This window comes from Ptiloglossa arizonensis, chromosome 6 (genome assembly GCF_051014685.1).
Source record: "Ptiloglossa arizonensis isolate GNS036 chromosome 6, iyPtiAriz1_principal, whole genome shotgun sequence".
NCBI lineage: Eukaryota > Metazoa > Arthropoda > Insecta > Hymenoptera > Colletidae > Ptiloglossa > Ptiloglossa arizonensis.
The window spans coordinates 19,590,488-19,607,366 of NC_135053.1; the positions used below are offsets into that span (position 1 = coordinate 19,590,488).

The window sequence follows — 16,879 nt, forward strand, 5'->3', positions numbered from 1 at the left end:
ACCTTTTCTCGCATGTATTAAAATTAACTTTGGTTGCTTAAGTTTAAATGCTTAAATGATATTTTGATAATTATACTTTTTACAATTTAATGGAAATCATTGTTACATATCAAACAATTCTTACAAAAACTGTTATGTAAAATCATTCTTTTTAAATACATTTTTATTTATATAATGGAGTTCATGTCAAACACAGGACAAAGTTCTAGTTTTCTGATATATATTTATTCTTTGTACAATATTACGATATGTTTACATTGTAATATGGCGCATAAATAATTTCTTTGCATAATTTGCATAATTCTACTATAAAATGAATTTACAATTTCTTTGCTCTATACCTTTCATGACACCTACTACGATATGCATGGATAAGTACGATATGTGTACTATACAATATGAAATGTTCATAAGTTTAGAGTAAATTATGTTCTTCTACTTGTTTGGGATAATATATGTGAATCTATCACATACAATGATCTCTCTACATTGCAATTTTTTCTGTTGTAAATAATTGTAGAGAGTTTCCTTCGAACTATTCAGGATGTAATGTTTTATTACAATGTACAAATTAGGAAGTAGCTATTGTAAAACAGTTCTCTAAATAGAAGTGTTTCTCCATCGTGTTCTTTAAGATATGTAATTTCAATGTTACATTAATGTAATGTTAATGTCGTCACAAAGAAGTATGAAAGAAGTTTAAATAAAATGTATTTGCAACATTATATATTTGTTATTTTTCTATTAGTTCATTAAAAAATTTTTTCATTTTTACACGATAGAGAAATGACTTTTTTATTTGAGACTGTATACATATAACAAATAACTGTAATATTTTTTACTCTGGTATGGTGCTCTATTAATTCTACATTATATCTATATTTGCTTAATTACACAATTGCCTTATCTGTTTGCTCATAAATTGTATGTTTATATTCCATAATGAGTAGAAAATGATGAATTGTTATCTACATTGCAATTCTAATACAGAAATACGAGCTTATAACAATTACTTAATAGATAAATACAGTGGTATTTTATAGCAGTGGCTGCAAGTTGGAAATTTTTCATCCATGAAATTGAAGATTTAATCGTGGATTTTATTGTGTAAGCAATTCATAATCTCAAAAAACATAGCTTGTAGCTTAGTGTTCTGAAATTTTAGTTTCAACATTATCTTCTTTTCAACAAGTACCACTGACATTCTAACACTGTTAATTTTATGGCCTCCTTCTTTTCTTAAAAGAACAGCAAAGTAGTGTACATAAGTAGACTGCAAGTTGTATTGTACTCGATTTGCAATCACTTGAATCCTTCTTTTGTTGATGTATGCGCTTGACTGTATCATAAACTTCTTAATTAATATATCAAGGATTCTCCTGTTTTTCCATTTAAACAGATTTCAATACTCGGTTACACTTAGTCTTATGCAGTATTCTATTTCAATAATAGCACATATCAAAATCGAAAGGCGCAAATTGACAGTGTCCGGCAAAATAGTAAACACACTGTAATTCTTAATTTTAAAGTTCTTTTCCCTTTTAGAAAGCATGATTGATCTGCTGTGTTATGCGAAGTGCATGTATGAGTTTTATTTCCTTTGGACTTCTTTTTAGAGTATCGCAATAACTGCATGTGTATCATTCTATTACATGTATTTATAAAATACCTATATATACATATACGTACACGTATGTAATGCAGATAACATAATAGATAATACCTGCCCGAGCTGCCTCTATTCCATCGCACACTTAAATATTTGGTGCTGTGTTTAACTTAAAGTGTATTCGACTTATAGGGAAATTTAATTTCTCCCTACAGACAATGGGTAAAAATTATAAACGTTTGTTTGATTTAACTCAAAAAAAAAAGGAAAAAAAAGAAAAGAAACGATTACCGAACAAGAGTCACTATAAAATACATAATACTGCTAGAATTTATATCTTTGTCCAGCTATATTTGATGAATCTTCAATACCATCATTCTTGCTTATCATAATATTGAAAATGTCATCAAAAACTTCATAACGCATACATATGTCAGCTCTCACATTGCATACATGCTTTGTTAAATGTCAGTAATTTAGCAAGTTTACTGTTGATATAATGACACATATTAATTCTTTTCTTTCTGTGAAATAAAGGTAAAGTATTGGAAGTACTGGAAAATTTCAAACTATTATAAAAGTTCATACCAACTTTGCGCATATTTTAATTTGTACAATTATTTTTGAACGTTTCATTAAATTACATATCAACAAAGGATAAATAATCTTAATATTTTCAGTCATTTGAACTGCCTTAAAAAAAATTTGCTGCTATTACTAATGTAACACGTAAAATAAATATTTTGTGTAAATGAACACAAACATCTTAATCTTATACTATGAGGTGTACAGGAGGGACAACAGAAGTTGGTCTCCTCTAAAACTAAATTAAATCATATTTTTTCATTTTGGAAGAATTACAGGAAAAACATTTTTCCTTTACTTTCTTTCATACACTTTTTTGGAATTAAAATATTCATAACTCAAAACCAATTGCACTTAAAAAATCAAAATTTATCAGAGGTAGCATTTGTATGTTTCATAGTACAATAAAACGCAGTCGTATTTCCATAAGAAATAAAGGAAGACTTTAGGATGAATAATATATAAATTTAGTGTAATATAAAAATTAATGATTTAGTCATTAGTTTACAATTACACCATAATAAATGCACATACATAAGTTGGATTTTTTTGCATAATTTTATGATTCTTTAAACTGATAAGAATTATTTTATCTCCAAAAATATGTTAAAAGTCATTAAAAATATTCTTATTCATAATCGACGAAGTGTGCCCAAGCATGCAATTTTTTTAATATTTTTATTTTTCCACACTCAAGATTGATTTTACTGGAATTTGTATGATTTTATTCATATACTTCTGTGCGTGTATATAATCACAAGTTATGTCACGTACAACAATTTTTTGGCCAAAATTTATTGCAGAATACGTGGAAGTATAAGTTATGAACATTACTTTCTCATAATGTTATACCAAAAATACTGGTAAATGCTACAATAATATAAATCATTTGATTAAAGCAAATATCACTTTCAATAATAGTAAGAAGAAATAAATGAAAGCAAACAATAAATTACTAACATCTAATATATATAGATATGTAGGCGTGTATATGTACATACTACATATAGAAAATATACTACAACATAATAAATAATAACTAAATCAAAGCTGCATATTTTACGCAAAAACAAAGATAAGAATCAATGATTTATTACTTGACTAATGAGAGGCAGTGTTCTTTTCCTATAATCATATTTTTAGCTCCTTCTGATTGAAAGTTTTGTTCTAAGTTTTGAATTAAAGAAGCATCAAATTGTTAAGTACCCAAGTACTATATGCTATTTAAAAAAAAAAGCAAAAATCATTCTTAAACATGACAATAAACTGTAAACGTAGATACAGTAAATGTTACTATGAAGTTACAAATACTAATAAAGTAATTTGTTTACATTTAAAAAAATTTCTTACCATTATGCCCTGAATCAGACAGTAATAGTAAAAGCGGTATTTGTATCAACTGATGTTTCACAGATAAGTAACGCAGCATTGTAATAGTATCAAAAGTTGATTAATAAATTTAAAAAATAATGTAAATATTCTATATAAAAAATATTTGTAGTTGTATAATACACATAAAACAAAATACTACAGTAAACTTAAAATAGCAATGGTCCCAAAATTGTTGATATGAGAAATTGGAAATTGATAACCAATGAGTGAACTAATCACATCTCAGTCAAGTTGCAAACCCTTTTTCATCAAATATCCAACGACGGATTGATTAGATGTTTTGTACATCCTATATCGAATAGTTAAGTCCAATATATGCTGGTGTAACAAGTAGACTACATATAAAAACCATTCACTCTTATACGTGTGTACGTTTTTTCATGAATGTATCAAAATGTGAGGACAGAAAAAGAAGAAATTAATCACCTAGAGAACAACGTCGGGCAGGGAGCAATGCCACTAGGCTAATTGCGTCCCACTTCGTCCACCATGATGTCCCATGCCAATCATAGAACCTCCGCTACCAATATCATCACGTACAATCTTTCTTTCTTTGTAATAAATCTCCTCACTTTCTTTATCGCATAACAACAACACAGCTCCACCAAACAAGAATATAGCTGCACCCCATCCAACTCCGTACGCCCAACCAAATTCCCATATTGTTCGGTTTCCTGTGAAATAGTTAATTATGATAAGTTTATTACAATAATACTTATAAAAATACAATGCAACTTTTCAATACTATTATAAAATAATAAAACATTTTTTCTAGTTTTATAGATTTGACTTACCAAGATTAAGTTCTGTAGCAAAACACACTGGGTATATAACTAAAGCTATCAAGAGTGATGCCACTGAAATACAAAAAGACAATATGTAAAAATAAAGAAATGCCTATGTTAATATGCATACATAGTCTTAAATTGGCATACTTACGTGCAAAGCCCATGCAGAAAACTGCAAATCTATAATACTTGTGCTTGTCACGATTATCTTGTGACCTTAAACCAAGACCTGTGAGAATTGTTGCAGCAATATCTGTTAACAAACATACTACACACAAAGCAGCAGCTGCCTTTATATAAGCTATAAAAAAGATAAAATAAATAAAAGAATATAATTTGTCTTAATAACTTCATTGAAAATAAATATTTGTCGTACCAACGTCTCTAGCTTGGTAACATCCTGCTGGATCTGGCATATTAAATGGCAAAGGTGTGGGTGCACCCTCTTCGATACAGTGTGCAAATAGACCTTGTCTCCATCCTAATGCCATTAACCAATCAGTAGATGCCAAACCCATTATCATTAACAGTATTACTATTACCCCACATATGAATGCTATCACCTATAACCAATAGAAAATAATATCTATGTGATCATTGCAACAAAGAAAAATTACTATTCATAAAACAATTTAAGTTATTAATGACAATAGTATTATAGCTATAAGTATTTGTAAACATACAATACCAAAATTTTTACTCCTGTCTTAAAAGTGTGAATACAGAAATAGATAAAACATGAGTATTAAGTATCATGTTGAAAACAACACAAAATTATTGATGTATTATGAAAATTATTATTACATTCTAAACAACAATCAACAAAAATTACATTAAAGTTATCAAGATTTTCTCGAAACAAGAATGATATAAACAATTGATTATTATTATAATAAAAACTTTTATTGTTGTTGCCGCAACAAATTAGCGGAGGAACCTGAGTGTACCTGTGCGATTTCGGTATCGCCCATGTGATCTTCCGCGACTGTATACATGATCATCGTAGATCCACAGTATATTTTTAAGATAGTCCGAACGGACAGGATTGGAAATCTAGTATTTAATTAAAATTGTTTCGAACTTTTTTACACTTTCTTCAGCCTCTTCGAGTACCATTTACGGGACATCGTATACTGTTCCGCGAAACACCCTCAATAAACGGCAAGGAAGCATTTAGAAATCGTTCGAAGACGCGAAACCTTCACAAATGAAAAACACCTTCAAGGTAAACACCAACCAAACTTTTATCGCATTTTTGTCGAATACGTGAAATAACTTTTAATCACATACAGCCTCGAGCGTCACGCATGTTTCACTATTGCAACAAACTTTCCTCTCAGCATTTATCAAAAGTATCAGAAGATTGTTCGTTTAGCGAGGTCAACCAGGGACAAAGTCTCTGTCCGAGGTTGGGGGAGTAATTGGGTTCCAGGGAGGCTGCGCCCATTAAAGGTCGTGGCGCAGTGCGCGTACGTGGTAGAGGGTGCTTTTTAGTGCAGACGAAACTTGAGACGCACACGTTCCATTTATAAAACTATTTCTTAATAATACGATCGTCACGATGGTTTACCGCAATAGATATCGATGATTTACTTTTCATTACTTAATAATATTAATAGCTTATTTTATTAGTATTAAGAATGTAAAAGTAAAAAACTGGTTACGGTTAATAAATAACTAGTAATTATTAATTGTAACTTAAATTTAGTTATTTTAATTCAACATTTTAGTCAACTTTAATAAAGATATTTGCATTTATACAATCAATATAAATATATTAATTTTTATTATTATTGTACTAATATTATATATTATAAAACAAGTTTATATTTTTATGAGTCATAACATTGGTAATATATTGTAGTTTTTAACTTTGCAATTTACTTAAATAATTTTACTTATTGTATTTGTTAGTTTAAAAAGAAAATTATAGAGTTCATAAAATAGTCATCTTTTTAAGTACTTATACCAACAAAGTATTTTTTATTTTTGAATTACGATATATAAATTATTATATCAAAAGTTGAAGCTTACCTTCAATGGCCTTGTAATAGTGATTGTTTCAATGGTGGTTGTTTGTGCCATTGTTGTTTAACTGTAATAAAAACAGAACAAATTCATAACTGTAAAATAAGGAAAAACTATAATATTAGTAAAGAAAATGTATCATTATTGTAACTAAACAAAAAAAGAAGACGATAGTATACAAAGGATAAAAAATATGAATAACTTGTTAAATTGAATGCTGAAATAAAAGGTTATCCAGGTAACTCGTACATCCTGCTAATAATATTTATTCTATATATTTTACATAAGTCGTAGAAATTATATCTTTTCTGGATATATATATATATATATATATATATATATATATATATATATATATAAATTATTGCATGTAATTACATTGTAATTGTAATATTAGTAGTCGATGATTAATAAATATTCTTAACAATGCATATAAAATATTTGTTACATTATTTGTCTACAGTTGATAAATGTTTTACCACTGTAATAGAGTTACATCCCAATTAGTAATAATGTTTGTAACATTCAATAAAGACTAACAAATTACAAAATAAAAAGTAATATACATGTATAGTACAAGTTTCAAACTTGGAAAACACCTTGTTACATCGCGAAAGTTTTATTGCAAGGTTAACAACCAAGAAGATTAGTCACATTCAATACAATTCATATCTCAAATTATATTAAATATGTTCTGGTTTTTCTCCATCGAAAGTGTGATGTCGAATAGAAAAGTAATTTTCACCTTAACAATTACTTTGAACGAAACAGTACACTTACAACAATGGATATATTCACTTTAGAACACTATCAATCTGCAAACGCATCAAGCATTAAATGGAAGAAAGCAATTACAGAATTTGACAGCTAACAAAAAGATCGCGTATGAACACAATGTTCAGAATATATAAACACCAGTACGATTCAATTTCGTGGGTTATGTTACTGGAAATGTCAACAACAGGTTTCAATAATATACTCCTACTCGCTCGCGTACTGCTGACACGCATCAAGGAGCATGCAAATTACTTCAATGAATAATCACTCGAAAAGCTTATAAAGGACGAACGTTCTTATTGGCTCTCGTTGCGACGAGATTTCTAACCTCGACACTGATTGGCATTTTACGCGTTTTCCTATTCGACGAATAAAATTCTGTAGTTCACCGTGCTTGAATATGTGTGTCCAATAGAAAAAGTGATCTCAAAATTGCAATCTCTAAACGACCAATAGAGTAACGATATCTTACTTTCTATTAACAATGCGTACATTGTTCTCTACGATTATCAAATGCGAGCATGACATGAGGTCAACGAGTTAACCTTTTTTTAAATAACTTGTGTATGTTTGGAGAACCATTTTCGGTAGTAGAAATGCCCACTGAACGACTACAATGTTTAACATATATGAAGTTGAAAACATTGTACACCTTTCACTAGAATAGAAAATATGTTTGAACACTAACATGAAATAAGCTGATCTTTTAGGATCAAACATACATATTTAAATCTTTTTATCAATTTAGTAATTCTTGCATATTTTAAGATAAAAATCAAACGTAATATTTTTATTAAAATATTGAATTAGTTCACATCGGCGTTATCTTAGATAAAAGTTAAGATATTTATTGTCAGACAAAAAAAATGTCAAATAATATAATATTGAGATGGAAAATAATTGGAAAATAAGTACATACTTACATTATTATCATTATCACAAATCCAAACAATTTTATCTGCAATATGAACAATTATTCAAAGAAAAGTGATTTAGCGGGGTAAATTGGCGATCATTTTTTTTAAGATTATAGTTTTTGAGATTTTTAACTTATCAAAGTATTTTCAAAAGAAATTACAAATATTGTTTATACACTGCTACAACTATATAACATTAAAACGGATTTAATCTTTGTAACCTCAAAATGAGATTGTACAGGAAAATTTTTACCATCGAAGCAGATTCGGTTTGTAATACAAACACGAATTTCGCGGGCTTAACTAAAAATGAATGCCGCTATAGAATTGTATGTACTGTGTGAAGCTGCGTAAACACATGTGAGTATACAACTCGGATCCACTCGCTGGAAAGAGTAAGGTCGTTATTATGTGCAACGATCGAAATTTCTCATAAGCTTGTATAAAAGCGGTCTCGGATTTCGACGTAAACTTTTGCCTGCAAGTTACTGTTGTTTAAGCACACTTGTCTAAATTCGTCTGATGAAGCTTAATATTTGGCTCAAACTCAAACGTGTTCAAAGCTTATTTTCGTGGTAAAGAAGAAAACACTATTGTAAGAAGCACGATATTGCCATCTATGGCAAAATGCCTAAATTTGTAGCAAATTAATCCGCTCTCTTCGCCACTAGATAGCACAGCTAGTTTATATAAAATCACGTTACAAAAGTAAGGGTTGAAAAATATTTTCTCCATTCAATTTTGAGATATCTATATCACTGTATCGCGAAAGAGAGGGAGGAGCGGAACTTTCTCTTCACATGGAACAAATCATTTTTACCGGCTGCATAGTTGTAAAAACATATGTACGTCCATATAAATATAATAATGACGTCATTGAATGATGTCAGCACCACACACGTTTCTTTGAACCATCACATAATTATACGAATGTGCGAACTGTTATGCACTCTATGTGCATTTAAATAATCTAATTTTAAATATGTAACGTGTTTTTTAAAAGCACGTAAAAAAACATATAAGATAAAATTCACTTCCAATCTAATACAAGATAGATCCGTTAATTACATTTTCTTCCACAAGTTATTATTTTTAGCAATGTACATATAAATTTTGTTAATATGCAGTGTTATATCGATTGCTGATTTTATACAATTACATAAGCGCGTTAATTTCACGATGCACTTGATTAGATATTATTTTTATATATAATGCAACCTTTAAGAAAAATTCATCAAAGTGTTATAGGTACTTCGAGTACAACACGAATAAAAGGCAATGTGTAAAACAAAAGAATTAATCAGTTGAAAACTGTCGTTTATGGATCAAAGCGAAATAAACCAAAAGGTTATTGGTATAATGATTATTATCTCATGATAATACAGAATGAATATTACAAAAGCAAAATGAAAAATGAAAAATTGAATGACAAATAATCAAAGTAAGCTTAGAAGAGTATGTTAACAAATGTTAATGTATAAAAATATTTTATTTATAAAATTATACAAATTTTAAATGATAAAATTTTGTTGCAATTTATATAATTACACTAAAATGCGAAATTTGTTGAGTCTTTGAGTAAAATATATTACCATATGAACTTTTCTTATTTCAATATATAAAAATCATATAAATATAACGTTCTTGTAAAATTAATCAATTAAATATTCACAAGGAATAGTATGAATATTCACTGTGAATGTCGTTAAGTAACAGTAATTAATTATCTTTGATTTTTAATCATTCTATTATTAATTATAATATTGTTCATAAGATGTAGGTAATTGTACAACTTCGTAATCTTTATAGAATAAAACATATCCATTGGAAATTATGTTGTGATGAAAGAAACAGGTTATATTTACACAATCAACAATAAAATCGCAGAGTAATTAACTTAAATAAACATTTTAAAATTATTATACTTCCTAATGTAAATTAATGACATTCATCTAAGAATATAGTTTAAAACAAATAATTGAAAAACCAGAGAACAACTTCATCTTCATTGTACTACATACCTGAACAATTAAAACATTTGACGTTTTCTTAATTACTTATAGAAAAAGATAACTATATAACAATATATTACGTAGTAAAGAAATGAAAAGAATTGATAACAATGAAGTAAACATAAGTTGATTTAATGTTTTAGTTACAAGTATAATTGTGAACCAAATAATGATCAAGCACGGCCATTCTTTACCATTGAATATGTTAAATATGTATGTAGCTACCAACAATCTTAGAATGTTGAACAGAACTATTCGATCGTATTATTATGAATTAGTAATTGAATCAATTGATGTGAATTTCAATTTATTTCAGATAGAATTTGTAGGAAACGAAATCAGTATCGGTCGCGCACGAAGATATCGGTCCCATCACTATCCGATGCACGATCAGTTTACGAGGGGGTGGAGGAAAACTGGCGGCCATCTTGATCGTGACGCGCAGCGCGGAGGTCGTGGGCTCCACCAGTGACGAAGCCACTGGAGTTTTGACGTGGCTGCTACGTACCTGCCCGTTTGCCCACTCCGATTGCAGCAAAGTTGGTGACGAGAAATACGTAACTGGTAAGTACCCAGCTGGAGAATAATAACAACCGGGCATGGACCACTGCACTTACGGTACATCCGAAATGCTGCCGAAACTACGAGCATTTGATTTCATGATACCAGTACAGACAGTTTTACGTCTGCTATGGAATATGCCGTAAAATATGGCGCCTTAAGAAAGATGTACGAATTTCTCGAAAAGGGCAATGGGGGTTACGTGATGATTCTGACATCTCTTTTCACTGCTAACCAACACTTGGAGATACCGATCGGTACAAGCCCAACCACGTTGAATTGTGTTTTCCCTTTTTATGACTTTTGGCTCTTCAACTACGCACGAAAGCATTTTAAGTGTTTATTGTTCTCGTATTATTTTTAGATTTGCTTATGTAAATGACGCAGTAGCACCGCCGATCGCTGACTGGCGGGAAATTTAAAAATTTTTGCACTTTAGTAGGTAACCCCAATTTCAAATCGGTACATTTTCAAATACTCAGTCACATTGGTCTGGTGGTGTTTATCTTTTGTTGGAAGTTGATTTATAAAATTTCAAATATGCATAAAGTTGATCTTTTTAAATTAAGAATCATATGCATTATCGTATGATATTTTTTATTTGCTTTTGTCTTGTAATGTAAACAATATTTCCTACTAAACTCAGTGGTTTCAGTAATATTGATTAGTATGTTCTGTATATTTGTTTTTTTGCTTAATATATTTAGTAGATCTTTAATATTATAAGTGTAATTTTAAGAAAGTATATAAAAGAAATAAAGAAGTAAGTGTAAAATTAAAGTTACAAAAAATATGTAAATTTACAAAGACTGATGTATATATATATATTTTTGTAAAAATATTTTTTTCATAGGGTTTGAGGTTCCCAGGCTATGGAAAGTATGGTCGAGGAAAATGGATCAGCTGTTGACCCATTGTCTACAGGTTCTCAAGGTGGTGATGCAGCACCAGCAATAGCTACATCGGTACAATCTCTCAATAGAACACATCAGCAGCAAACTCATCATCTGGTAGCTTCTACCAGCATTGTGCAATTGACGCTACCTTCGTCAGGGACAACACAGGTATACAGGAGAAATTCCTGTGTATCTATGTCTGATCATTTATTTACATCTTTTGTTTCAAAGCATGCATACATAACTTATTTATGCTTTAATTATACTTGTAAGGTTAATCATTTAATCAAAGAGCACTGTGTATGTATTCAATCTTGCATAATGCTGGTTCATCTTTGAAAACTAAAATTGAAATTTAATTTTTTTAATTAATCAATTTGAATTTACTTGTTTCTTAATTTATTGAAACTTTAAACTTACTATGCTTTACATATCTTACCTTTGTAATGAATATATTGCTTCATAATTATTTCATAGTGACTCGCATATGCATGATAATATTTGAAAATTATTAAAGGATTACTTTTCGGTCATATCTAAGCATTTTACAAATATTCAAATTTATATATTTAATAAAAAGAATTATCTTATATGCATTTCATTTTATGATTTTTATCTGTTAATTTAGGTGCAGTCTGTTATACAACCTAATCAACAGTCAGTAATTCAGACTGCCACAAATATTCAGCCTGTTGCTATTTCAAAAGGAAACGTCATTCTTGTTAGTAAACCCAACTCTGTTATTCAAACAGCTCAAGCAAGTTTGCCAACACTTCAGGTATCTTTTTCTTATTTTGAATATAGACAATATCAGATAATACGTATATTTTAAATTCAAATTGCACATTCACTACATTATTTGTATTATTTTCTTATGAAAATAACAATTGAATATATTTATCCGCTTTTAATAAGAATGTTAATATAACAGGTGGTCGAGACAGGGAGTGATGATAGTTTTTCGGACTCTGAAGAATCTCCAGAACAGAGAGGAGGCATTCTTACCAGACGACCATCTTACAAGAAAATTCTCAATGACTTAGGTGGTGGTGAAATTACAGGTATAGTAATTTTTATCCTGTTTAAACATTGTATGAAAATAATTGGTCAACAAATTTTTTATAAGAATTAAGAAAGAAATTAGAATCCTTTACCGTTCCAAATTATTTTTGCTCTTGACAATTATAAATCATCATATAATCAACTTTTTCCATAAATTTTTCAAGCTTATATATAAACATCTGTTAACTTTAATAATATACCAAATCTTAGAAAATAATAAAGTGCATGTCAGTTCATACAATTACTATTATTTTAAGCACATTTCTTATATAATTATTGTATTAAGCATTATCTTTCATTAGTTAAAATTATTTTCCATTTGAAAAAACAAATATAAATATTTATTTTGTAAATCACTTTCTATAAAGTAAATATTTAAAAATATTAAATTTCTTTAAAGTTATAAAAAAGAGTATGAGTGTGACACTTTATACATTTTTAATATGTTATTCTATGTATGTAATAAGAAGGAATGCCATGCCAAGCTCAGAGTGTGAGATATTGTGATAAAATTTAATTTATTAATAATAAAAAACCTAAAAGACAGTGAACTTTCCTCTAACCGCTACCTGTGTGTGCATAATATTGTATAAAAAATCAACAAATGTTTTTTATCGAAGTAAATGAAATTCCATATATATTTATGTTAATAAAATAGGTACCTTATTACTTTAAAATAATAACAGACAATATTGATTAAACTATCTCAATAATTCCAATTTGGAAACTTGTATCTTCTTTACTTATAGATTTGTTTTAAAGTATAAACTTACGAATTAATTAATAAAGATAGAAAATATAAAAAAAAGTAATAAAAAAATTTTAAGTAAATAAATGGCAATATTCATTTGTATTTATTCTTTTTAATTTAATTTTAATTGTTCTGTTTCTATCAGAAGTAAATAATTATTATGAATTTGTTTGTTTTTTTTACACTATTTAACCTTCATTCACCTTTATATTTCTCATTACCTCAATCTATTTCCTTTTTGTATGAGCTGACTGCACAGCATTGTAATAAATATACATACAGCAGCCAGAAAGGAAATAGTATACAATTTTATTTCTATTCTTATGTTTCCTAATTATGTAGATATCATTTCACTTTCTGGGTGCAAATTAAAAATTTTTTGAGTATGAATTTGTATACTCTTATGCAATCAGGAAAGTTATTTCAGAAGAAATATTACTTGGAAGATTGTAGTACCGTTTCTTCCTTAAATTAATATAAAATATTTATTTGTACAAATATTTTATAAAATTAATGTTACTTTGTGGGGATTATTTAAGTTCATTTAGATTGAATTAAATTAACACCGATAACAATTTTAATATAATGGGGGGTTGTACTGATTCGGTGTTACAGACGGTCGAATGCCCCCCCTAGAATCATCTTCTGAGTGTGATTCTAACGTGGACAGTGAAGTGTCTTCCCACTCGCTCCATTATCAGACAGGTTGGTTATTTTTTCTTCTACGTATCTTTCCTGGCTGTCCTAAATATCATTCAATTCTGTGCATATTCCAACCTTTTATTTAAAAAAAAATAAAATGATGTTTGAGGAATCAATTAAAACTATTAAATTAAAGCAATTCCTTTTATATTTGTGTGTACTGCTTAACGTGACATTTTGTATTATATTTGCTTGGTGTGGCATCCTCGCTTATGGGGTTCATAACACTGTTTATAGATAAGCACATGCACACACATTACATATACAGAATTATGTAACAAAGTTACAGATATAATAGTTAAAATATTGTTTACAGTATTTATATTTAATACACAAAATATTATTTGAAAAACCTTTAGCTAGTCATACAATCTCTTTATTAATTATACATAATTGAGTTTTATGGTCATCCAATAGCTCAAGTTGATATATTTTACAGTAATTCCTGCTGGTACCATTCAGATTGCAACCCAAGCAGAGGGTGTCCCAGGACTTCATACATTAACTATGAGTAATGCAGCAACAGCAGGCGGAGCTATAGTACAGTATGCGCAAGGTCAAGATACACAATTTTTTGTCCCAGGTGCGCGCTTTTTCATATTTCCTCAACATTATATTTCTCAGTTAAATGTGTTGTTGTTGATTAAATATATGATATATAATCGAATCTGTTTTAATAATATCAAAAACCCATTTCTAAGTTTAAGTTTTAAACATTTATATGCTATTTTAAAAATAACTTACAAACTGATTAACAGTCAAAATTTACTAATTAATTATAAGCAAGGAAGATACAAATTTAGAGAGTACAGTCTCTGGCAATGTTCCAGCTTATACAGGACACGGTGTTGTAGTAGAAGATGCAGCTAGAAAAAGAGAATTAAGGTTGCTTAAGAATAGGTAAGATCGAAATAAGATAAAAATTCTCCAAAGTTTCAGTTACTCTTGACGGATTTTTCGTTTCATTATTTTATATTTTAATTTAAAAATATGTAAATACTTTCTTTTTATAGAGAAGCAGCGCGCGAGTGTAGAAGGAAAAAGAAGGAGTATATAAAGTGTTTAGAAAATCGTGTTGCAATATTGGAAAATAGAAATCAGACGTTAATAGAGGAACTAAAATCCTTAAAACAGCTATGCGAGCCGAAAACTGACTGAGGTTGGTGTTTAATGTTGAGACATTGTATCAAAACTATTAACCAGCTAAAAAATTTGTACATGTCTTCTTTGTGTACATTATCCTAAACGTTGTTAGGTAAGCAATGGTGATGTACATGCATTCTTATAAATAAGTGTTTCTGTAACATATTGTATTTAAGTGCGAATATGAAGGCTTGTGAAACTTGCTATTACTAAAGCGAGAAGCCAAAGGTATATGAAATACGAAGGCAGCAAACTTATAGGCAATATTCAGGAAGTCAATCTATATTTTGCATAAACTTAACAATCATACAAATTCAAATTAACTTTTACATATTCAGAATATGTGTTGATAACGAAACAGTAACATTAATGTTTGAAGCACATTCATTTAAATTACAATGAATATGTGATGTTGAACAATACTTCGGTAATGTTTTACTTATACATGAACATTGTATTCGTGTAGTTTCGCTCTACTTTAGGGAACTTTACATTAGCGAGAGTTCAAGAGAGTTGTTATAAAAACCAAGAAAATATGTTTACCTGTAGTCAATTGATAAAAAATAATTGATCGCTGTAACTGATACATCAAAGAAACGCCTTATACAGAATATTTGCTAACGCAATTTAGAATTTATTAGGTACAGCTGCGATTTAAAACCACATAGTTCTGTATGTAAGAAAAGGTATATTTGTTAGACAACAATGTCTATAATTTTTTTTTCCAGTTTCTTGATTTTTTTGTACTTGACAAAGGCAGAACCATTGTTAAAACGAATCTATTACGAGTTTTTAAAACTGTAATACACGCTTGAAGAGATTGAAGGTAATTGTAAATAGATCAAAATTTTACTGAGTTGATCATTGCTGCTGTAATATGTATGTGTATAAAATGTCTCCTCAGTATAAGTTTTACTGTAGGGAAACATGCTATAGGAAAGCTCTAGTTGAAATGCTTTCATTTGATTTTACTTTCTATCTTAAGATGCCTCAAGTGCGAAAAACTGAAGAACAGAATTTGTAAAATATGAATGTAATATATATCTGGAGTGCCTTGAAGATTTCTGTATACTTATTAGTATACAAATAATATACACACCGCGCGCGCGCGCGTTCACATACGACACCACGCACGCACGCGTTCACACAAAATGTATGTATGAAATTACGTTTTAGGTAAATATGGGTACATACAATATTTTTAAACTATGTATTACATTATAGTTTTATGTCCTGCGTAAAAATCATAAAGTTGTGTTAATATTTGAATTTTTATTCTCATATTTTCTAAACTTAAATAAAATCTTTGGACTATCATTGTTAATTTACGCAGTGTACTGTAAATTAAACGCAAATGTGATTAAACCAATTTTATGTTACAATAGGAAAAAATGAATCGATAGTAAGATCAATCGATTTACGTTACAATTTTTTACTTCATTAAAAAATCTCTTTTTGTATATCCTACACATATTTACCATCATAGTAAGAATTATTTTCCAATGCATTTTTTCTTACAAAATGGGTATTCTATGACCTAAGTTAAAAACTATTCGATGTATAATTTTGATTGTTATATGTTTATAAAAAATATACTTTCATATATTAAAGATCCAGTTTGATCATTCACTAATTTGATATAAATTATTTTATGTT

At 28.9% G+C, this 16,879-nt stretch overlaps 2 protein-coding genes across 22 annotated transcripts; one reads left to right on the top strand and one right to left on the bottom strand.

The window, feature by feature from the left end:
- Positions 1-2,073: 2,073 nt before the first annotated feature.
- LOC143148225 (transmembrane protein 47) lies at positions 2,074-9,078 on the bottom strand. 6 transcript variants are annotated; one of them, XM_076314332.1, is made up of 6 exons: positions 5,322-6,078; positions 4,751-4,937; positions 4,526-4,675; positions 4,381-4,443; positions 4,013-4,260; positions 2,074-3,064 (listed from the first exon to the last, which is right to left on the bottom strand). In XM_076314332.1, exons 1-5 carry the CDS (start codon positions 5,373-5,375, stop codon positions 4,046-4,048), a joined length of 669 nt encoding a protein of 222 aa, XP_076170447.1. In that variant the 5' UTR covers positions 5,376-6,078; the 3' UTR covers positions 2,074-3,064; positions 4,013-4,045. The 6 variants fall into 6 exon arrangements, with proteins under 6 accessions (XP_076170447.1, XP_076170446.1, XP_076170445.1 ...); XM_076314331.1 differs by lacking the exon at positions 2,074-3,064 and adding an exon at positions 3,080-3,904; XM_076314330.1 differs by lacking the exon at positions 2,074-3,064 and adding an exon at positions 3,081-3,921.
- A 1,346-nt stretch (positions 9,079-10,424) lies between these two features.
- Crebb (Cyclic-AMP response element binding protein B) lies at positions 10,425-16,729 on the top strand. Of its 16 annotated transcripts, none has more exons than XM_076314314.1 (9): positions 10,811-10,926; positions 11,034-11,111; positions 11,523-11,733; positions 12,194-12,343; positions 12,497-12,626; positions 13,994-14,083; positions 14,520-14,663; positions 14,911-14,980; positions 15,094-16,729. In XM_076314314.1, the coding sequence occupies exons 3-9, from the start codon at positions 11,542-11,544 to the stop codon at positions 15,236-15,238; spliced, it is 921 nt and encodes a 306-aa protein (XP_076170429.1). In that variant the 5' UTR covers positions 10,811-10,926; positions 11,034-11,111; positions 11,523-11,541; the 3' UTR covers positions 15,239-16,729. The 16 variants fall into 16 exon arrangements, with proteins under 16 accessions (XP_076170426.1, XP_076170433.1, XP_076170432.1 ...); XM_076314313.1 differs by having other exon boundaries at positions 11,034-11,107; XM_076314311.1 differs by lacking the exons at positions 10,811-10,926; positions 11,034-11,111 and adding an exon at positions 10,425-10,672 and having other exon boundaries at positions 15,094-16,728.
- The last annotated feature ends 150 nt before the right edge of the window (positions 16,730-16,879 follow it).